Source organism: Cebus imitator, unplaced genomic scaffold (assembly GCF_001604975.1).
Source record: "Cebus imitator isolate Cc_AM_T3 unplaced genomic scaffold, Cebus_imitator-1.0 Scaffold70, whole genome shotgun sequence".
In the NCBI taxonomy this organism is placed as follows: Eukaryota; Metazoa; Chordata; class Mammalia; order Primates; family Cebidae; genus Cebus; species Cebus imitator.
This window is the reverse complement of record NW_016107385.1, coordinates 777561-801278: the sequence shown is the minus strand read 5'-3', so window position 1 is coordinate 801278 and position 23718 is coordinate 777561. Positions and strand designations below refer to the sequence as shown.

Genomic DNA, 23718 nt, shown 5'->3' with positions numbered 1-23718 from the left:
TCAAACAGGCGAAACTGCATCAGGAAGAAAAGCCTATGCTTTGGAGTCAGTTTGGTTCAGACCTAGTGCCTCTTTGTAATCTGGTATTTTGACCCTTTGAAGCCCAAATCTCTTCCTTAGAAAACTAAGGAAGATAATACTTACAAGGTTATTTGAGGATTAAAAGTGATCATGTATGAAATACATTATTAACAAAAATAAAGACAAAAGAAACACCTTTTCAACTGTAATTGTTAGACTTTTATTATGAATGTATTTTCTGAACCATCATTTCAGCTTTCACTAAAGCTGCAAATCTTAGAGCAGTTAATTTTAAAGAGATTGACTACAGCTTTCATACCATTGATGTTGATGTCTTTTTCTTTAAGTAGCACTATGTGCATTGACACTGATACTGACAGCCAAGTCGGAACCCTAGTTTCAATTTCCCTGTTATAAAAGCTATTCTACTTACTTGTGGGTGTTAACTTGATGTGAAGAATGTAAAGCAAATTCAGAAAAACCTGTAAATAAGCACATGAGACTATATTTCATAATTAATGGTAAAGATACAGTTACTCCTTGATTTTTCAAATAAACAACCATAATGTAGTAATCCAAGTTATTCTGGTGTTGAGATAAACATTTTTTTATTCCTGTCCTAATAACCTTTCATTTAGATTATTTTTTGTTTATATTACAAGTTAAGTAAAACTGTGAAACTGACTTGAATATAAAAAAAAAATCAGTAGTCATGGGTTAAACATTTGTCACTTAAAGTCATTAGCTTAGCTGCAACATGTTACCAAACCAATAAATATAACATTATTAGGTAAGAGGCTTAAAAAAACCAGAATACAATTAAGGATGAATAAATATGTTATTTAAATGAACTGTATGTGAACTTTCAGTTTAAAAGTATACGTTTAAAGAAATAGAACTAAGAAAATTATCTAAAGCTTCCATTTTTACTACTTTTTCCTCCAGTAATTATCTCTTATGTGCTAAAATGATAAGCTCTAGGAGAATAAGAAAAAGTCCTTTCATATTTCATGATAGGTTTAATCAGGTAATTCCAGGAGGGAAAAAAATCCATTAAAACAAAATCTGATGATAATCATCTGGTATGTCCAATTACATGGGTATGATGTAACAAAAATGGTTACAAACTTATATATGCATATTTACATTATATAGTCAAAATTATCAAGCTAGTTAACTATATCTGAAGAGATACATTAAAACCGAGTTAAACAGATGTTCATTGCTTATTAGAAAGAATGCAGTCAAGCTGTTAATGGAAATAATATACAAGTGAGGCACTTTTGAGGTCAGGAATAGGAAGCAAATGACACTACACACTGGAAATGTTCACAAAAAATCTATGTGTATTTTTAATACAAAGATTTTTCAACTAGATTATTCTTGAAAAATTTCCAAACAACTTAGGCAATTTAAGAAGCTTTCAGGAATAATGGCTAACATTTATCAGTGTACCAAAGTATATGAACGTTTTATAACCACCTGGCTGCTAGGCAAACAGTACATAATACCTTAAAGCCCTTTTCTTTTTCTTTTGGTTTATATAAATCACCTCAGGTTGCATTTCTTTTTTTAAAGAAATTCATTCTTTATGTTTGTCTCACTGAAAAACACCTCATGGTGTTATTATTATGATTTACAGACACTTTTAGTGCAACAAGAATGCCAGTTTCTGGTGCTTCCTCTAATACTTGAAATGTGATCATGGAAGTCAAATCAAGAATAAGCATAATAATTAGTAAAGAATCTTTCTCAGGTAAGTAAAGTTTTCTAAGTTTTATGTGGAAAAATATTACACTTGCTTAATGCACCTTTGGGCTACAATTAAAAACCCAATTTAACACATATTTTCAACTGTAATCACAAAATCTAAAGTAAATTTCAACACAAGAAATATCCTTAAAATTCTTTACATTGACCATTTAGAGGAAAGCACATTTCCTGGACTTTGGAGACTTACATGCATATTAAGAAACATTTCTGCGCCATTTAACTAAAGGGGCAGGGGAGAGGAAAAAGAAAATAAAGTGAGACTTACCCAAGTTATCAGATGGCACTATACACATGAATTGAAAGTGCATTTGCATTACTTCAAAAGCTCATTTTAGGCACTGCTGAATAACCAATGAAAATAGGTAGTTTCAAGTTTTTCCCTTTACATTTTAACCCTACCCCATCATCACTTCAGAAACATACACACAGCTGGGTACAGTGGCTCACGCCTGTAATCCCAGCACTTTGGGAGGATGAGGCGGGTGGATCACCTAAAGTTAGGAGTTTGAGATTTGCCTGGCCAACATGGTGAAACCCCATCTCTACTAAAAATACAAAAAATTAGCTGGGCGTGGTGGCGGCTGCCTATAATCCCAGCTACTCAGGAGGCTGAGGCAGGAGAACAGCTTGAACCTGGGAGGCGGAGGTTGCAGTGAGCCGAAATCATGCCATAGTAGTCCAGCCTGGAGAACAAGAGTGAAGCTCTGTCTCAAAAAAAAAAAAAAAAAAAAAAGAAGAAAAAAAGAAACATACACACACACTCTCTGAAGTTGTCACGATAAAATATAGGTGTGATTACGTTTTCTCGTGTTTTGAGTATTATTTTTAAAAATTCTCCCTGACTGGCGGAAGGAGAGAAAAAACACCATTTTGGTAATGGCTTTTGAGAGTTAAAGCAACTGGTTCTATAAATGTCTCAGTACATCCATTGTTTGATTGCCAGTCCCAAATATCAACAAATATTTCAAAACAGGATATGTAAGAAAAAAGTGCTTAAAATATTTCAGCAAGCCAACAAGACACATTAGGAAAATAACCCTTTTACAATTCCTTCGAGATAGTTCTTATTCCTGGTTTCCCTGGTAGGAGGTGGTCACCACTCAAATAGGTAGTAGTGACGAATCAGATCCCTATTGCCATCTCTTGTCTCTGGCCTGGAAATCAACCAGTAGGTGGTGCTGAAGCCCCACATGACATATTTCTTCAGAAATCAAATGAGGTCCCCTTTTAAGCCAGAAATATCATTTAAGAATGATCGATTTTGAACAAAACAAGTTCATGAGCCATACTATCTAGATGATTCCATTTTCAAGACTATTGCTTAAGCAGTTGTGTTGAGCCATCTGCTTATAATATCAGATAAAAACAAACATTTGAGAGGAAAAGCCAATTGGCAGCGCCAAACCTGTACAGAGAATGAGAAAATGTTCCTGAAGGTGCCTACACACACGTTTAAAAATCAGTGATTTAAACTACCCATTTGCTTTTACAAAGGAATTCTAATTTACTCAAAAGAAAATTTCCATACAGGGATTCAGAGAACATTATATCATCAGTTAGTCTTGTAGACTGATTTAGAAACTGGGTATGTTAACTATAAAGATCCAATGTAAAATAAAAACCATTTCATCACCATAGTTTTTAATGAAGAAACTTGTTTAAAATTGTAAAGGAAAAAACAGGAATGGGACGGCAAAATCTTAGCAGCAAAGTGGTTAAACAAATTGAAAATATTAATGCACAAACATTAAAATATTAAAGCATATATGTTGCATATAAAATACAGTACAGAACCAGGAGTTGCACTATACTGATTAGTGCTTAACAGAAGAAATGATTAAATTTGTTCCTCCCAGAAGTATATACACAGTTCATTTCCACAGCATTTTCCTATATAGCCAGCAAGTTATTTTCTTCAGTTATTCACACCTTGATCAAACCTGAATTATCAACTCAACACTTACAATTATGAAAATTCATTCACAAGGAAAACCAGTATTTCCATTTCACCAATAAAAATTTTGAAAGTTAACAGTCTATTCTAGGAAACCAAGTTTAGGTGAAAACTTCAGGGATGAAGATCATGTATTGTAGCAGCATTCAAATATATAAACAGTAAAAATAAGACTTAAAACTGCTGCTACAGTGTCATGTTTCGGATTTAGTTCATCCAATTGATTTTTAGTACAAAACTAGAAATACCCTCTTCTTCATAACATCTATAGTTATCAATATATTTTTCTTCTTTTCAATGTGAAATAATACTTCAAGATGATCTATATACACAATGTTGTCAGTTCAAGCTGTCATATAAATATAAATGCTTTCTTAAAAAAAAGTATTTTACAGACAGATAGTGTTATATACATTGTTCAGTTTGATCTGGGGCTAAAGAAAAAAGCTAACGCAAGTTTAGTGTGATATATAAAAAGAATGATATATAAAGGATGTTTAAAAACCTGCATAGAAAATGAGCTTCAAATGGTAGTGTGATTTTAATTTTTATCACCTCTGAAACTTCAAGCCATTAAAAAAAAGGCACACTTCTCAACTTTATCCCTCTAAGGGAATGTTCTTAAAGAACCCTTTCCTTGGTTAGAGTTTTAATGTAATACTTAACAACAACAACAACAACAACAAAAAAAAAAAACAGACAATTTGACCTCAAGGTACTATAAAGTTTGTTGGAACATTCATCCAACTATTTTCTAAATTAAACATCCAGTAATATAATGCTCTGTAAAAGAAATTAATTTATATGTACAAGATACTTCATTTACAATGTTGGATTAAATACTTTGCTGGGGGAGTTTAGCACACATTTTAACATAAAATAATTTTTCTTTTGGCCAGTTTAAATAAAAATAAAATGTAACTGATAAAACGTTATCATTGTTACGCAAATAATAAGTACTGAGGATTAAGCTAGAAATAAGCTGAGCCTATTCTGGTTTAGCAGAATGATAAATGAAGATCTCAAGAGGAAGCTTTTACACTAACTATCCAGTCAAACTTTTGCCTTGTAAAACATTTGTAAATGCAGTATAATTTTTTGAAGGAGGAAACTCTGAAAGAAAACAACTTGCTGGTTGAATACCACAAAAAACAAAACAACTAAAAAAACTTCACTTTTTTTCTATGTTTGTTTACTCAGTCTCTTTTTATATAAAAATAAGTGTTACGTTCCCATCAGAACATTAGACAATTACATCTGTGCTTTAAAAAAAAGTTGGTCACTGAAGGCTATTAGAATATTTTTAAGGATTTTAGATTACCAGAATGTACAGATATAACTCAATATAAATTGTAGCCAAAGAGAAATAAGGATGAAAATATCAAATCATTCACATGGAATAAAAACATTATTAACTAGATGAGTTAAATATTCAAAATATATGGAATGTGACAGTAGATATATATATATATATATGTATATATCTACTTCAGAACTAGGAAGGGAGGCAAAGTTTAATATGTAATAATTCGTACCTTACATTTAGTTAAATATAAACATTTGTTATTTATACATAAAACTGCTTTCAAAAAACAACTAATAAATGATTTAGTTGCACTTGTTTTACTTCTTGTAATTCCCAAGTGTTAACTTTTCTTAGATAGAAATCATCTGTCCCCTAGTGCAATTTTATTTTTAGTCCATGTTCTAATAAATCCAAACCTTTAAAAGCCCATCACCTAATGCCTAAATATACAAAAAAATGCCAAAAATTAATCCCTTTTAGTTGGATATTTTATGCTGACTTTTTATAGCCAATAACCAGATATGGTTTCCTTCTGCAAATACTCTACAACCTGTAACAAAACATGCCATGCACCCAAGGGAAAAGTTAGGCATGGCTAGCATTTGTGAAACGCCAAGAACTGATGAGTTCTGCTTCCTCCACGTGTGGCCTCAATGATACCAGGCAAGATTCCATATTGCTTGCCAAAAGCTTCCATAAATCCAAGTTAGCTAATTCCTGGAAACAAAGATTTTAAGCTCATTTTGGCACTGGATCATTTCATCCAGCAGCTTTATGTTTCCCACCACAGCAACCACATGCCTCACCACAGCGATGGCACATTCTCAAAGGGACGTAGCAGCACATACATGGTACAATGAAAGACAAAGCTACCAGGGCTAACCATCGCAAGCAGAACTTGTCGTCACTAGTGTCACATGAACAGGGATCAGAAAAATCTCCCTCCGAGTCTGACATACAATGATACAACATGCTCTCTGCACAGAGCATGCAACTAACTTGATATATGCATCTTTTAATAGGGTCTGGAGCATCCTGACATTTTCCCCTGACGTTTTCTTCATGATTAAACCTTTCCTGGCAGTATACGCAGCGAGAACGTTCACCATCCTCTTTTCTTCGTTTTGACTTCTTAAATTTTAATGAGGAAGGCTGCGTCTTAAATACCACAGAGTCTTTGGGTGAACTTAACTTAGTCTCATCCCCACAAGAGTACAGATAGTCTGATTTTTTACTGTCTGGTTTAGAAAAGTGAATACTGGAATCAGCATCATCTCTTTCCAAGTCATTTTTCCACATGTCAGGATGTCTGTAGTCTGCATAGCGACGTATTAAGATATCCCGAGGGTTTATTCTGACAATCTCATCCTCTTCTTGAAAGCTGACATGTCTGATTGATTTCAAAGGGACCTAAAAAAGAAACAGATTAAAAACTCCAATAAGGGCTATGAAGGTTAATTTTATGTGTCACCTTGGTGCAGGCCACAGTGTCCAGATAGTCATTCAAATATTATTCCGGATGTTTCCATGATATGTTTTTGGGATGAGATCAACATTTCAATTCGTGGACTATGAGCAAAACACAGTACCTTCTGTGATGTAGGTGGAACTCATACAATCAGTTGAAGGCTTTAACAGAACTAAGACTGATCTCCCCCTGAGCAAGAAGAAACTCTGCCAGTTGGCTGCCTCTGGACTCAGACGACAACAGTTTCCTGGGTCTCCAGACAGCCTAATCTGCAGATTTTGGATCTGTACCTCTACCACTGCATGAGATATTTCCTTAAAATGTTCTTATCTATCTGTCCATCCATCTATCTATCCATCTGTCCATCCATCCATCTACCCACCCACCCATCCATGATGTTCTATTTCTCTGGAAAACCTTAACTAAATTCTATTCCCTAGATACATAGAATTTAGGCTAAAAAAAATCTAGGTCTGAGCTAAGGATGGGATGATGGATACAGTTTATTAAATTAACAATATATAATCCCTTTTGGTCCCATCTGGTGACAAACGCAGTTGTGGCAATACTTCAGACTCAAATGAGAAGTTTGGAGAGTTTTTAACTAACAGCATTTATAAGTACATATATAGCAAATTTATATAATGAAAAAAATTTTAGTACAATTCAACTATATAAAGAATTAGACTGTAAAACTTCACCTATATACTATTTACTTAAATGCCATATCAGAAGATAAATTAACATTATTTACCCTATTTTGGGACTTTAGACTTCCACACTCCTTGGGTATTTGCCGCTGTACATATTCCATACTTCTGCTCTGAATGTCCAGGCCTGGCTGACCAAATGTTATCTAAAATACAAACAATTTCTACTTAAATGACATAATAATCTTACTTTTAATTAAACTATGTACAGTGTATGTTCCAAAGCCTCATAACCTATTAGCAGTAAAGTTTTTCAAAAATGCTTTTGAGAATAAATATAGAATGATTCCCCACCATAAAACAAAAACAAAACACTAGGTCTCTTCTTATATATTTAAACATTAACAAGTAATAAATGGTCAAAAAAGTACAAACAACACAAATATCCATTAACTAATGAATGGATAAACAAAATGTAGCAAATCCATAAAGTGGATGAGAATGTTGGACAAATATCATTCCAGGTAATGGTTACCTCTAGGATGAAGGCAAAGGGATAGACTGGGGGTGTTCCTTTTTTGTTTGGTGCTTTCTCAAGTATTCAGTGAATACACATTCTTTTCTATGTATTAAACATGTCATAAATTTTTGATATATGTTGCATATTTGTCTACAAGTGAAATGAACCCCAGGAGCATGAAAGAGAAAATGAGCTAAAGAGCTGTAATGGCTTCCAGGCCTATAAGACTTTGAAAATAATATATCTATCCATCCAAAGGATTTTTTTTTTTTTTTTTTTTGAGACAAGGTTTTACTCCATCACCCAGGTTGAGTGCAATTGCGTGCATGGCTCACTGCCACCTTGATCTCCCTGGCTCAAGCAATCCTCCTGCTTTAGACTCCTGAGTAGCTGAGACTATAGGTGAATACCACCAGACCCAGCTAATTTAAATATATATACATATTTTGTAGAAATGGGGTCTTGCTATGTTTCCCAGGTGGTCTCAAATGCCTAGACTCAAGTGATCCTCCTTCCCAGGTGGTCTCAAATGCCTAGACTCAAGTGATCCTCCTACCTCAACCTCCCAAAGTGCTGTGATCACAAGTGTGAGCAACCAAGCCTGGCCTCAAAGGATTTACTAGGTCTTCAAAGCATTAAAAAATGAGTCAAACACAAACACTGGCAATGCCTATTTAAGCATTACTAAGGGAAAAACTTAAGCTAGCATTAGCTGACAATTCTTTATGGGTCCCATCTCTCCATATCTAGTGAGCATATGCACTACCTGTCTTTTGTTTTGGATTATCTTTTCAAGGATGTCCATAGAGTGAAACACTTTAAAGACATAGTGTTTCCTCTTTGGAGACAGGCTTGTTTGGTGTCTGGTATAACAAAGATAGTATCTCCTTCCTCAGCAATTCAGGCAGGCTATTCAACTGCATTAAAAGTCATTATAAAAGACTTGGCTTTCTTAAGTTCAGGATTCCAATGCTGGGATGCAAACCCCCTGAGTTTTCAAAGTATTTCTGAGCATCATTCCCATGAGATTTGGAAGAGCAACAAAAACCAACACAAACATGAAGCTCATGCTACTACTGTACTGTGAATAATAAAGCCCTTTGTCTCTGACCCAGCAGCCATGTCTTCTAAGCAGCATTCATAAAACTGCTAACTTGCTACCTTAGACTCTTTATAGTTCAGCCAAGGCAACTGTCTTGTCCTTTTGGCAAGGTTGTTCCTCTGTCGTAGAAAAGGATTCATCAACTTACCCCAGTTCAATGGAATTAAACATTCAAAGGACATAATTATTTTGTTGAGCATTTACACTCACCAAGCTTCAGTGATGATCTCATAAAGACCTATTTTTGGTAAAGAATATATTAATCAAGCTACTACTAGTAACAACAGCCCTCATGATGGCTGAAATCAAATTGTGTTATAATTTTTACATACCATTTTCTTAAACTCAATTTGAATCTCTGAAGATGACTTTAGTCCTAGTATCCTAAGAAAATAAAGTGTCTGGTCTGCGAGCTAAGGGCCAGACTCTACTATGGAAAATTCATCCTGTGAGGTCTTCTGGGTCACATACAAATGGACAACTGGTACACCATTTTAAGAGCACTGTGCTGAATGGAACTGTGTTTTGTTCCTATTAAGAAACTTCTACAATATTTCTTTACTATATGTATAGCTATAGTCTAGTGCTGCTTTAAAAGAGAAAAACCATTCCATTCTAATTTCTATTAAACTGAGAAGGTCGCCGAATATAACATCAGCAAACTCTAGGGGGTAGATACTGTTATTATTCCAATTCACAGACGAGGATACTAAGGCACAAAGAACTTAAGTAACTTGCACAAGGCCACACAGCTAGTAAGTAAAGAAGCGGGAATTCAGACCCAAACAGAATGGGCTCTATTGGCCATGTCATAATCCCAAAGCTAACAGCTGTCTGCCAAATGTTGTTTCACTTCTCTCTCTGTAGTATTTAGTACTTTTTATACTTTCTACCTGATGACTACATTCCTCAACCACCCCATCATGACCACCATTACTATTCTGGGAGAAGAGTTCAGTTCTTTTTCCTCATCAATCAAAAGAACACCTTTAAATTTATAGTTCTTTCAGCCAAAGAAGGTAGGCCAAATAAATTCCCAGGGTCTGGGATGAGGAATATTGGTATAATATAACTTTCCTGTGTTACATTCACCGGGTTTCCTTTCCCTGCTCAACTGTATGAAACAGTGACTTAATTTAGGATATGCATACTTCCACTCTCTCCTACGTTGAGATGAGTTTTTCTGCCCACTACTCAAGATGTGGGAAAATATTTTGTATTTAAAATTGTTAAACTGAGTAGCTCCAGATTCAAATTTCTCATAGGATGCCTGCAAGTTTACAAGCAAATATGACTCCTGGTGGGTTCATTTTAATATCCCAAAGTCTCTAGTGAGAGTATGCAGATTGCTTTCAGCCTTTATTCTTACAATTATTTTGCTCAAAGTAAAACTGGCTTGCAATTTTCCTTCTTGTACAAATATCTTATTTTTTTAATAAAATTTCATAATAAGTTTGGACAACATATATAAACTACAGATAATTTTTAATCACTAAAATTAGGTAGTTTGTCAGTTTGTTGTGAGGATTAAAATGAGTATATAAGTAAAGCACTTAAAATAGTATCTAGCATGTTGTAGGCACCAGCTATAATAAAGATTAATAATAATGATCAGTGAAAACTAAAGCTACAGGAAGCCTGGGGGACTGACCTGGAGCCTTTTACAATTTGTGTCTACCTTGAATAATTCCCACTGTATTTGCTATGGCATGAGACTTGCTGGATGCAAAGCTCCTAGATGATACAGAAGTTTTTTTTTTTCTTCTTTTTCTACCCACTTTTAAGACTTTGGGAAAAGAACAGCAGGGCCCACAATGCTGAATTAATCAAGTTTGAATTTCATTAACTCTCTCTCTAATAAATCTGTAGCGCCACCTAAACTTCACTTCCACCTTGGAAAATGAAGTAATTCTACCTCTTCTCATGCAATTCTCCTGTCTTTTGCCTTTGCTCTATTAATTGCCTTTGCTCTATTAATTTTTTTCTCTGTCCTGAGTCTTTTAACTTCTGCACTTTCTTCATCTTATGACCATATTCATTTCTTGAACCTGCATCCTTCTAACCCCATCTATTTGTTAAGGAAGCCTTTTGCAGTCAAGCTTCTAGAGAAGTGGCTAGCAAACATCGCCTTTGTTTCCTCTCCAGTCATGCATACCTCTTAATCCCACTGAAATTGTGGTACAGTTACCAATTACCTTTATGGAGATGAACTGGAATTTTATTGGGGCATTTTACCGTAAAACACTAATTAACTACTCCATCATTTCCTTTACATTGTCTTCCCCAGGCTTCTGAGACATCCTTTTCTGGTTCTCGTAATGTGACTGGTCTTTTTAAACTCACGGTCTCAATATTTAGTGATTCCCTACTGTAACAGTTTTAAAATAGAACACAGTCTTCTAAAATAACTCTAACTTCTCCTCATAGTTTCAGTTTTCATTCTCTGATAATAATTCCCAAAATTTATCTCTAGTCTTTAACTCTCCCTGAGCTTCAAACAATAAAGAGCTACTGGTTGAAAACTTCTAAATCTGTTCAAAAACATTAAGTCACAGATTCCAGTAGCTCTATACACCCAAAACAAAATACATAACCTAATACCTAGATATAGCATAATAAAGCATCTGAAAACAATAAAGGTATTATTTCTTAATAGAAAGCGTAGAAACTTCTTCTCAATGGTATTACATCTTTTAAATTAATGAAAGAAAATAAATTATAACTTAGAATTCAAAAGAGCAAAACATCCTTCAAAAATAAAAGAAATCAAAGTTTTTTTTTTTCAGATAAATGAAAACTGAGGCTCAGCAAGCACCAAAAAACAGCAAATGATCCTAGATGGAAGCATAATACATAAGGTATTGAAGAATGTCAAAAGTCATAAAAAGGTGAATAAACCTCAATGAATGCTCCCTGTTTCAAATAATATTTTGCAAGGTTTCAAATTTTATAGAGATAAAGTTCGTAATGACAATTACAAAAAAGGTAAAAGAGAGGTAAATGGAGTTAAGATACTGTAGATCTGTGCATTATCCTGAAAATGGTACAACAATAATACAGAATAGATTTTAAGGAGTCAAGATATCTCAAGGATAATCACTAAAAATATTAAACAACTGTATTACCCATTAGCTAATAAAGGGATGATAATCAGGCAATTAAATATATTTGAATAAGCAAAGTGAAAGAAAAAAACACACACAGCAAATGGGGCAAATAAAGTGAATAAAATGGTAGATTTATATCAATAATTGTAAAGTAAATGAACAAAATACTCCAATTAAAAGACAAAGACATTCTTGGGGCAGGGGGACCTAAACCCAACTACACATGGTTTTAAACAGAGGTCTTAAATAAATGATACAGAAATGCTGGAAGTAAAAAAAAAAAAAAAAAAAAAAAAACTATTGTGAAAGTGCTAACCAGAAAAAAACTGATGTAGTCTGATATCAAAAAAGTACTTTTAGGCAAGAAATATTACTAGAGACAAAGAAAGTTATCTCATAATGACAAAAGGATCAACTCAACAAAAACGCTGCTATACCCACTACTAAAACACTGATCATATGCTGGGCCATCAATCAAGTTCCAACAAATGCCAATAAAATAAAATCATACATAAAATCATCTTTATTTGTAACATTAAAGAGAAAATTAGAAAATCCCAAATATTTAGAAATGAAACAACCCATTTCTGAATAATGGTAAAAACAGGGCATATCATCATTTTGCCAATGATAGGTGTTGGAAGCAGAGTAGCATATGGTAGTTTACTCCTTTATTCATTCTATCTCTGGTATGTCTCAAATTTTCCATTAAAAATGAACAAACTAGAAAATCCTGTAAATTGTGGATAGAGGAGCACTTAAATGAAAATTTATAGCCTTAAATATGTATGTTAGAAAAAGACAGAAAAAGAGGAAAAAAGCTGAAAAAAAAAATCAAGAAACTCAGCTTTTACAAGAATATAAAACCAGGAAGAGCAAAGCTAAAACCTAATGGTGTAGGCAAACAGAAGTCAGAAGCAGAAATTAATGAAATAAAAACAAACATTTAAAGACATAAAAAATCCAAAAGCCGTCTTCGAAAAGGCTAAAAATGATAAACCTCTAAGCAAGAATAATCAAAGGAGAGAAGGCACATATTTTCAATATCTGCAATGAAAAATGGGATATATTTATGCCAATAAACTTGAAAATCTGGATGAAATAGACAAAGTTACTGTAAACTGTAACTTGTCACAGCTGACACAAAAGGAATTAGGAATTGTGAACAGTCCTATGTCTGTTAAGGAAATTGATTCTGTAATTCAAAACCATCCAAAAAAAAAAAAAAAAAAATCTAAGCCCAGATGGCTTCACTAGGGAATTCTACCAAACGTTTAAGAAAGAAATAACGACCAATCTTAAACTCTTCCATACATGTGAAAAGAAATACTGTTCAACTTATTTTATGAAGCTAACATACCCTGATAGCAACACCTGATAAAAATATTATGAGAAAGGAAAATTATGTTGATCTCTTTCATAAGCATAGACATAAAAATCCAAGATGAAATACTGACAAATCCAATGGTATGTATGCAGGATGTATACGCCTATATGTATGTGTATGTATAATGACTATATCACATGGCAACCCGAATTAGTTTATTCTAAGATTGCAAGGTTGCAAACCAATGACTGCAATTTAACAAACAGAATAAAGGAAGAAAAAAATAGAATCACCTCAATTACTGCAGAAAAAGCATGTAACAAAAACTTAGTTCTGTAGGAATACAAGATTATCTTTAATCTGTTCAAGAGATCTATAAAAACATATAGTAAACACATCATAATTAATGATAGATATTAAAAAGCTTTCCTGTGAGATCAGGGAAAAACAAGAATGCCTGTGATGTCCCCTTGCATTATAACTCTTAGCCAGTGCAATAAGGTAAGAAATCAACATCCAAATAATCAACAGATTGAAGCATTATTTAATAGTGTATCTGGATATAAGGGTAATATGTAAAATATGCTTACAATAACAAAAAATCAAATATAAGAATGAACATAACAAAAGATATGAAAAATTTCCAAATAGAAAACCACAAATAATTGTTTAGAAAAATCTAAGGAAAACTAAATAAATGGAAGTATACACCATTTCATGGATTAGAAGATTCAATGTCATAGAGATCTCAATTTCTAGCATATTAATTTAAGAATGCAATACAATTGCGATCAGGAAGGTATTCTGTGGACACTGATAAACTGAACAAAATTTATATCGGTCAAGAACAACAAAGAAAATCTTAAAGGGCAAAGTTGGAAGGTATAACTCCCAGATCAAACTTGTTATAAAGCCACAGTAATGAAAACAGCAGGGCACTGCAGAAAAACAAACAGGCCAAGGGAAAAGAACAGAGATCACTAACATATAGATACATTGAAACGGTACCACTGTGTGCCTACTCAAATCTCATCTTGAATAGTAGCTACCATAATTCCCAAGTGTTGTCTGAGGGACCCAGTGGGACATAATTGAATCATGGGGCCAGTTCCCCCATACTGGTCTCATGGTAGTGAGTAAGTCTCAAAGATCTGATGGTTTTATAAGGGGTATCCTGTCTCTTGGCTTTCATTCTCTCTTGTCTGCCACCATGTAAGACATGCCTTTCACCTTCTGCCATGATAGTAAGGCCTCCCTAGCCATGTGGAATTGTCAGTCCATTAAACCCCTTTTTCTTTATAAATTACCCAGTCTTGTCTTTATCTGTAGTTTGAAAATGGACTAACATACATACATAATCACATGACAAAGCTAAAAACACAATGCAGTAGTTTCAGAAGGACAGACTTTTTACTAGATGATGTTGCAGCAATTGGCTATAAAAAAATAAAGAAAAAAATATAATAAATAAAACAAGCCTTGGCCTCCTAATTTCTCCTCACTGAAAAATCAAATGTGAATGCAAAAACAATAAGGCTTCTAAAAGATAACACAGAAGAATATCTTTATGATTTGGTGGGTACTTACGGGAGTTCTTAAGACAGAAAAGCACCAACCATAAAGGAAAAGATTGCTGAACTGCTCTTTCATTAAAATTACGAACGTTTGTTTGGCAAAAGACATCATTAAGAAAGTGAAAAGGTAAACCTCAGGGTAAGAGAAGACAGCTGTAATGCATATTTCCAATAAAGGGCTTATTTTCGAAATAAAAAAAAAAAAAACATCTGTAAATGAGTAACATAGCTCAACATAAGATGTGTAAAAGACTTAACAGGTATTTAGCAAACAGCAATCAGTAAACAGTCAATAAGCATAGGAAAATGTTGCTCAATATCGTAACCAAGAAAAATATAAGGTAAGGCTGGGCGAGGTGGCTTATGCCTGTAATCCCAGCACTTTGGGAGGTTGAGGTGGGTGGATCAGTTGAGGTCAGGTGTGCAAGATGAGCCTGGTCAACATGGTGAAACCCTGTCTCTACTAAAAATACAAACAGTAGCCAGGTGTGGTGGCACATGCATATAATCCTAGCTACTAGGGAAACTAAGGCAGAAGAATCGCTCAGCCAGGGAGGCAGAGGTTACAGTGAGCCCAGATTGCACCACTGCACTCCAACATGGGTGACACAGTGAGATTTTGTCTCAAAAAAAATATGTGTGGGTGTGTGTGCGCGTGTGTGCACACTAAAAATCACAGTAAAATATTACTTTCATCTAAGGACTAAATCAAAAAAGAAAATGCACAATACCAAGTGTTCATGAAAATTTCCACCACTGGTGGGAATATAAACTGGAAGACTACTTGGGAATTTTTTTTAATTGAGTAAAACTGATACTCCATAAAAATACACTGTGCTTTTGGCCTGTGGTTTCTTGTAACTCCTGGCAAATTAAATACGTTTGTGAAACAACAGAGAAGATCAAGTCCAAGGTGTCTTCACAACATAAAAATTCAACAATCTGGTCCTTGCCCTTTTCTGTTTCTCTTTTTCTCCACCATGTCATGTACACTTTTGCTCATGTTGCTCCCTGTTGTGGACTGAACGTCTCTGTCCCTTTAGAATTCATATGCTGCAGTCCCTTACCTCCCAAAGGGTATCTGAAGATGTATCCTTTGGGAGGTAAGTCATAAAGTTAGGGACCTGACCTGGTGAGATCAGTGTCCTTACAGGAGGAGACACCAAATAATTTTATTTCCCTCTCCCTCAGAGGGTAGGTAACCATCTAGAAAAAAGCCAGGAAGAACCCCCTCGCCACACCACATCCATGCTGGCACCCTGATTTTATACTTTTAATTGCCCAGAACTAAAGGCAAACAAACTTCTGTTGCTTAAGCCACCCAGTTTACAATATTTTGTTATAGCAGCCTGATATGACACTCTCTAAAACATACATCTTCTTCTCTTCCTGTGTCTTTTCCTCCCATTTTCATTCCAACCCACTTCAACTGGTTAACAATTCATCTCATCCTTGATATGTTTAGGTATACCTAGAAAAAAATCCATCAACTTCCAGCATCAGTTCAATGCCCCAGTCCTGCGCTCCCAGAGCAACAAGAACATGCATCTATTACCTCACCAGAAACTCCTTTAGAAAGAAACCATGGATTATTTTCATTTCAATCACTCAACTTTAAGCATAGGATCTCATATATGCTATACGCATATAGTATAATATAATCAATGGCGATAATCTGTTGAACTGAATGCTTTATCACATTCATCTGATTTGTCTATCTAGGTTCTACCTGTATGTGTTCCCTAACAAACTAAATGTCTGAATTCCTCAGGTCAAAATGAGTCATTAAATGAGAAGTAGGTGGGCTTTCAGCATAGCCACTATGCCAATGGACACTATTACATCTTATAAATAACATCTATCAAGAAGAATAGATAATACTTAAGCCTTTGATTTTTGCAGACAGAGCGTTAACAGTTACAAATATTTAGCAACAACAAAAACATTTATTCGTATCACTAAGCGAATTAAGGTCAAGAACGGTCTTCTGATACTACCTGTGAATGGCAAATAGGGTTATGTTCTACAATCACATTTTCATTTTTAGATCATTTTAGTGGGAACAATTAGAAGGTTGTATATGTAGTGCCCAATGCAAATGTTTTCACTGAGTTGATTTTGAAGCGCATTTTCAGCATTTGGGGTAAGTTATAAGAAAAACCTTATGAAATATATAAATGTATTTGCCACATATGTATTTGTAGAGGGATTTTAAAATAGTAACTCTGGTCTAAGAAGTTTATTATTGAGTAATGCTAGGGAAACTTCTATTTCTCAAGAGGATAGAGTACTTCTTCCTTCTGGATAATGAAAATGTAACTAACACGTTTCCTTTGTCACCTTTGCCACCAAAAACTGTAAAGTCAAATTTATGGCTCAATCACTATACCCGTATAGGACTTTATGGTATACATGTTTATTGCTTCACTCTGGATTTGATTCATTACAAATCAAATTCTCCTGGTTTTGTATTTTTATTTTGTTTAGTTTTGGTGTAGTTTTGGTTTACTGTGTCTGGTAAAGGGCAGATGATTTAATGTCCTTACCTAAGACATCATCCCATTTCTACACATACAAACAACATGCTGAAAAAATATTTTATCTTCTTACCTGATTGGCTTGGCTTTGCATGTAGACTCTTCTGGCATTCAGATCTTCAAAGGGAGAAGGTCTTGTATTTGAGATTCTATAAGGCTCACTGGTAACAACTGTCTCTTGCTGAAAAAGGTGATCCTTCACTAGAGAACTGGAAGAATCCTCTTCAGTTGCCTATTGGGAACAACCCTCAACTCATTAGTTGCCAGAATAAAAAACCACCACCACCACCACCACCACCACGAAATAAGATACTTTCACTCTAACAAGTACTTATCAAGTCAATAAGTATTTATCATTGACATTGCTATGAAGGGCAATTCCCAAAACTCAAATGTACATGACTAGAAAGCTATGTCAAAATACAGTAATATGAACTTTTGGAAAGATTCAACTTGGGAGAAAAATGGGCTTTCTTATTAAAAATAACATGAAGAACTAAAAGGCTAACCATGTCATGTAGAAGAGCTATCTAATTATAATAATGCTTTTAACTATAATAAAAGTGATAAATGTGCATAGAAAAAGCAAAAATTATTAGGAAGGAAAACACAAATCTATGTTTTATTTTGCAAGTTTAAAAAAATATGCTCCAAGTACTGTGCAATTGATACATTGAGTCAAAAGTCAGAAGATAATAGTAGTCTATTACCGTGTTGAATGAGTGAATGAATAAATTCACCTAAACTTGCTGATTGCACAGGATTTAAATCATGCACTCTTATTAGACTTAGGTTGGGAGATATGCTCAATAAATGATACTCAAGACATGCTTTTAAAATGTCATAAACAATAATTTCTATAAAATAAATGTCAAGTAAAATTTAGCACACTACAAAACATGAAGTCCTGGAAAGGCTTTGTTTCATTTAATTTTTTAAAGAAATGGGATATTACTATTCCCATCACTGAATAATTATTTAAGAAAAAAAATGTGATACCCAAGTACAAGTGGCTGAAATACTTTCACTGGCTTATTCTAAAATAATTCAGAGCAATCACTATAGGGCTAACAATTTTAAGGGTTCAAACCTTCCATAAACTTTTCTTTAAAAAGATTTTTTTGGTGCTACATTCAAAATTAACAAATAAAATTCAAAAACGACTGAGATATTTTACATTTATAAATGCAAGTTTTAGTTTTTGCTCCACAAAAAAATAGCCTTGTCCCATTTAATTCCTTTGGCATTCAATTCTCTCAATTACAAAATAAATGTAATACCAATGCTATTTTATGACACGAGTTATCATAAGAATCTAACGAGATAACAATACAACGGAAAATGCTCCTAAAACTAAAAGTTGTTACTGTATCAAGGAGTAGGCAATTAAACTATTAAAAATATTTCTGATAATCTGCTGTGACTTAAAACTATGTCAAAACTGGCTGCTATTTTTACCCAATTTTCGTAACAGCTGTCCCAATGTGTTGTGACAGTTACTGATAAAATATTGGGAAAATGTTGGCTAAACACTGATATCCAGTAAACATTCTTTCAAAATACATAATCAAAACTGGGAAGAGTAGAAACCTTCAGGAAATGTATTTATCTGTTCCAGAGATTTCTGAAAATAAATGGCTCAAATAATTGTGAAAAATCATAAGTAAATTGAATAGAAAAAATACTGGGAGAAAAAAATGGGTGAGAAAAGACTGAAGTTAGAATCTTGTCTTACTTTGGTAGCTTCTCTAAGTCACAATTTTTTTTTGTTGTTTTTTTCTTGAGATGGAGTCTTGCTGTTGTCACACAGGCTATAGTGCAGTGATGCAATCTTGGCTCACTGCAACCTCCCCATTGGAGGTTCAAGCGATTCTCCTGCTTCAGCCTCCCAAGTAGCTAGAACTACAGATGTGTGCCACCATGCCTGGCTAATTTTTGTATTTTTAGTAGCAACAGGGCGTCACCATGTTGGCCAGACTGGTCTCGAACTCCTGACCTCAAGTGATCCACCCACCTCAGCCTCCCAAAGTGCTGGGATTATAAGTGTACAATTTCCTTTTATTATAAGTTGAATATAATGTCTGCATTGACAATCTCAGTGTCATAATACTGAAGGAATTAAAAACTATAAACAAGCATAAGTTGTACCAGTATCAGTGTTAATTGTAAGATATTGCTTCTAATTGTGACTTGTTTTGAATTAGGTTATCTTTTACTAAATTATAATAACTGAGAAGTCATGTTAGAATTATAAATTAAAGCTGACTTTAAAAATCTGTAGATGAACCAACTGAGTGTTTAGCTGTACTGAGTTGGGTTATTTCTATTTATATCCTGTAAATTAAGCATTAACACATTTTACTTTAAATGTAAGTACATTTTTTAAGAAAATATCACAAGCATTTGCTGCTTCATTAAACTGTAATATTTGAGTAAGAAATGACTTTTAAATGTTTACCAAAATACTTGGAATTAACCTATTAAGCAGAAATAGTTTATATGGCATGCTGAATTTATAGCTACATATCTAAACGGGTCTCAAATAAGCAAAGCATCTTTCACATGTCTGATATGGTAAACTAAGGACTGTTTGAAAATGCAAAGTATAAAATCTACAACGAAGTACATGTTATTCAGGAATTATAAGAATCAAATTAACATTTTAGAGAATCCTAAACTAGAAAAAATTATTTTCCGACTACCTAATTATCTCTTTGGGCAAGTTAAAAGTTTCACTGCATATTAAACTTACAAGTTTTTTAAAAAGTGTTGATAAGGAAACAGGCATTCTCATTCATTGCTAATTCTACACACACAGAAGTAAAATCTGGAACAACTCTTTCTGGAAAGCAAAACATTCATGCATTTTCACCACTTCTTGAATCTGGCAAAGAAAAGGAAATACTAACATGGAAGAAGCTTTAGGCACAAAGTATTTTTCTCAGAAGTATTATTTGTTGTTGTTTTTAAGTTTTTAAATTTATTTCATTAGTTTTTTGGGGGAACAGGTGATGATTGGTCACATGAATAAGTTCGTTAGCAGTGATTTCTGAGATTTTTGGTGCACACCCAATCAGTGTACACTATACCCAAAGTGTAGTCTTTTATCTCTCACCACTCTCACCCTTTCCCAAGTCCCCAAAGTCCAATGTATCATTCTCATGCCTTTGCATCCCACGTATGAGTGAGAATGAGTGAGAACCTATGATGTTTGGTTTCCCATTCTTCAATTGCTTCACTTAGAATAATAGTTTCCAAGTCCATCCAGGTTGCTGCGAGTGCCATTATTTCTCTCCTTTTTATGGCTGAGTAGTATTCCACTGTGTGTGTGTGTGTGTGTGTGCGTATGTGTGCATGTGTGTTTCTTTATTAATTCATTGAGTGATGAGCATTTTCTTTATCCACTTGTTGATTTATGGGTATTTGGGCTGGTTCCATATTTTTGTTATTGCAAATTGTGCTGCTACAAACATGCATATGCAAGTATTATTTTCATAAAATGCCTTCTTTTCCTCTAGGTAGAGAACTATTTTTAATAGTAAAAAGAAAGAAACAACTTAAACATGACATAATAAGGGAATGATGAAGTAAATTATGATATGCCTATAAAGTGAATATGGTGTGGTCATTTGAAATTAGGTTTGTGAATAATACACAATGTAGGAAATAGTCATAAAAAGATAAAGAGTTAGAAGGAAATAAATGTTAATACTCTTTGATGATATGAGTACTTTTCCAATTTTGTAAGCTTACTTTTATATAGTTAATTTTAAAATCAATGTACTATATACTTTCTCCCTTACTTTTGATATAGAATCATTTTATATTTAAAATTTTTAATTTACTTATTTTTATTTTTTGAGATGAAGTCTCATTCTATCACCCAGGTTACACTGCTGTGGCGTGATTTCAGCTCACTGAAACCTCTGCCTCCCGGGTTCAAGTAATTCTCCTGCCTCAGTCTCTAGCAGCTGGGATTACAGGCACGTGCCACCACGCCCAGCTAATTTTTGTATTTTTAGTAGAGACAGGGTTTCATTATGTTGGCCAGGATGGTCTTAACCTCTTGACTGAGGTGGTCTCATGATCTGCCTGCCTCAGCCTCCTAAAGTGCTGGGATTATTGGCATGAGCCACCGCACTCAGCCTATTATTTTAAACTTTATTGGAGGTGTAACTCAATGAGACTAATCATTTATTTTTCCAATTAACATGTTTATGAATATTATGCCTAGAATAAAACAGGTTTACCATCAATTCTATGCTTGTTTTGCCTTTCTTTTCAAGAGGCAGGGTCTTACTATGTTGTCCAGGATGGCCTCAAACTCCTGGTCTCAAGTCATACTCCCTCATAGCTGGTACTGCAGACAGGTACACACCACTGTGACTGATGAATCATAATATTTTAAAAAAATTCTCTATCAATGAAATCACTTTTTAGCTTAAATACATTTTCCCTCTTCATCTGAAACAATGAACTGAGAGACATATTATACCTTTGCCCAAACCCTTCTGAATTCATGTAGAATATGTCTTTATGTCCATAATTTTCTAAACAAGGTAATCTGAGTATCTTTCAAATCCATTTCCTCTTCTCAGTACCCACTATTCACTGTCTTAATGCAAAGCCCTCATTATCTTTTTTTGCCTGTCTTATTTCAGTAGGTTTCTAACTGTTTTCCTTGTTTCCAGCCTTTGCACCATTATTCTTCAGGCAAGTCTAATTGGTTTTTCTGTTCAAAACCCCTTAAGGTTTCCAATTACCAAAGCTTTGCTGGATGACTGGGCACACACTGGAGAGGATAGGGAGGAGACTATTGCCCAAGGAACTCTTTTGCAAGGTACATAATTTACACAGTACATAGGAATAGGCCCTTTCTCCCTGGGAAACATGAGACTTGCAAGATAAAGCCGAATTTTATTTTCCTAAGAAAAAGAAACGGATAGTAAGTATACAAAAACATACTGACAATGCAATTAAAGACACATAAAAATACAATGCCATTTGTATATACTAACTAGGAATGACGTAAAAGTAAATAATAATACTAAATGCTGGCAAGGGTTTAGAGATATAGAAGTACTTTTTTGTATCGTTGGTGAGAGTGCAATTTGACAATGCCACTGGAAAAAAAAAAATCCACACCTTTTGACCTAATCAATTTGAGAAACCGACTGTATATACAGATACACACATATAGACATACACAATCAAAGTGGCACTATTTTTTAACAAAATAAAGAAAACAAGAATGAAAATATCTTACGGCTTGACCAGCAGGAAACTGGTTAAAAATTATGACATACACGATTAAATTCTGTGCAGCTATTAAAATAATTTCAGTATTCTCAAGGTATTGTTAAATGAAAAAAGCTAGGTACAGAACAGTCAGTATGGCATGATCACATTTGTCTAACTGATAGAAGGATGAACTGATGGATTTATAACTTTTAAAATATTAGAAACGATTACACACCAAACTATTAATATAGTTCTGGGGAGTTAAGGGTAGAACCAGGGGACTCATGGGTTCTCTAAGGAGTTATTTTGTATGTATAAAGGACTATATACATAATGATGTAAAGAATAACAGAATATGTACATTTGTCAACCAATTTAAGAAAAGTCAACATAAGCAATACAACTAATTACTCCTCTGTGTTTCTCTGCATTAGCACCCCCCTACCTCTACCACCTGGACCCTCAGCAGATAAACCCTATCATCAAGTCATTTTTTTTTTCATTTTCTTATCTTCTTTACAGTTTTACCCCACAAATATCCCTGAACAATATTTACAGATGCTTTGAACTGACTGATATCATGGGACATTCTGAAACTTTTTTGCTCATTTTTTTTCAGTGAAATTCATGCACACTGTCACATGTAGTGATAGTCATTTTGACCTCTGTGTAGCAATGATAGCTAAAATATATTGAGCATTTTCTATGTATCAGACAGTGTCAAGCAGTTTACATGGGTTAACTCAATCCTCACAATAATCCTTTGAGGTACATAGTATTATCATCCTACTCCATATGAAGAAACGAAAGACCAAAAGGATTAAGTAACTTGCCTAAAATAAAACAGTTACTAGATGGCAGAGCCTGGATAAGAACATTACGATTCATTCACCTTTTCTCTGTCTATGGATGTTGGGGTGGTTCTAATTTTTTGCTGTTTCAATAAATGTTGCTAGGAATAATAGTGTTTAGGTCTTATGAAATACACATACGAGAGTTTCCCTAGAAGACATCCAAGAATAGAAAAGCTGGGTCGGCCGGGCGCGGTGGCTCAAGCCTGTAATCCCAGCACTTTGGGAGGCCGAGGTGGGTGGATCACGAGGTCAAGAGATCGAGACCATCCTGGTCAACATGGTGA

General features: G+C 34.2%; 1 protein-coding gene across 3 annotated transcripts in view; it reads right to left on the bottom strand.

Annotated features, from left to right (window-relative positions):
- Positions 1-571: 571 nt before the first annotated feature.
- The window catches only part of SPRED1 (sprouty related EVH1 domain containing 1), a 114881-nt gene continuing 91734 nt past the window's right edge, over positions 572-23718 (bottom strand). Inside the window, exons 5-7 of one of the 3 annotated variants that reach the window (XM_017530903.1) lie at positions 17413-17571; positions 7277-7378; positions 572-6464 (exon numbers count right to left, since the gene is read on the bottom strand). In XM_017530903.1, the coding sequence (XP_017386392.1) occupies positions 5814-6464; positions 7277-7378; positions 17413-17571 (912 nt within the window). In that variant the 3' untranslated portion in view covers positions 572-5813. The remainder of the gene's footprint in view (positions 6465-7276; positions 7379-17412; positions 17572-23718) is intronic. The other 2 variants (XM_017530906.2, XM_017530904.2) reach the window with 2 other exon arrangements.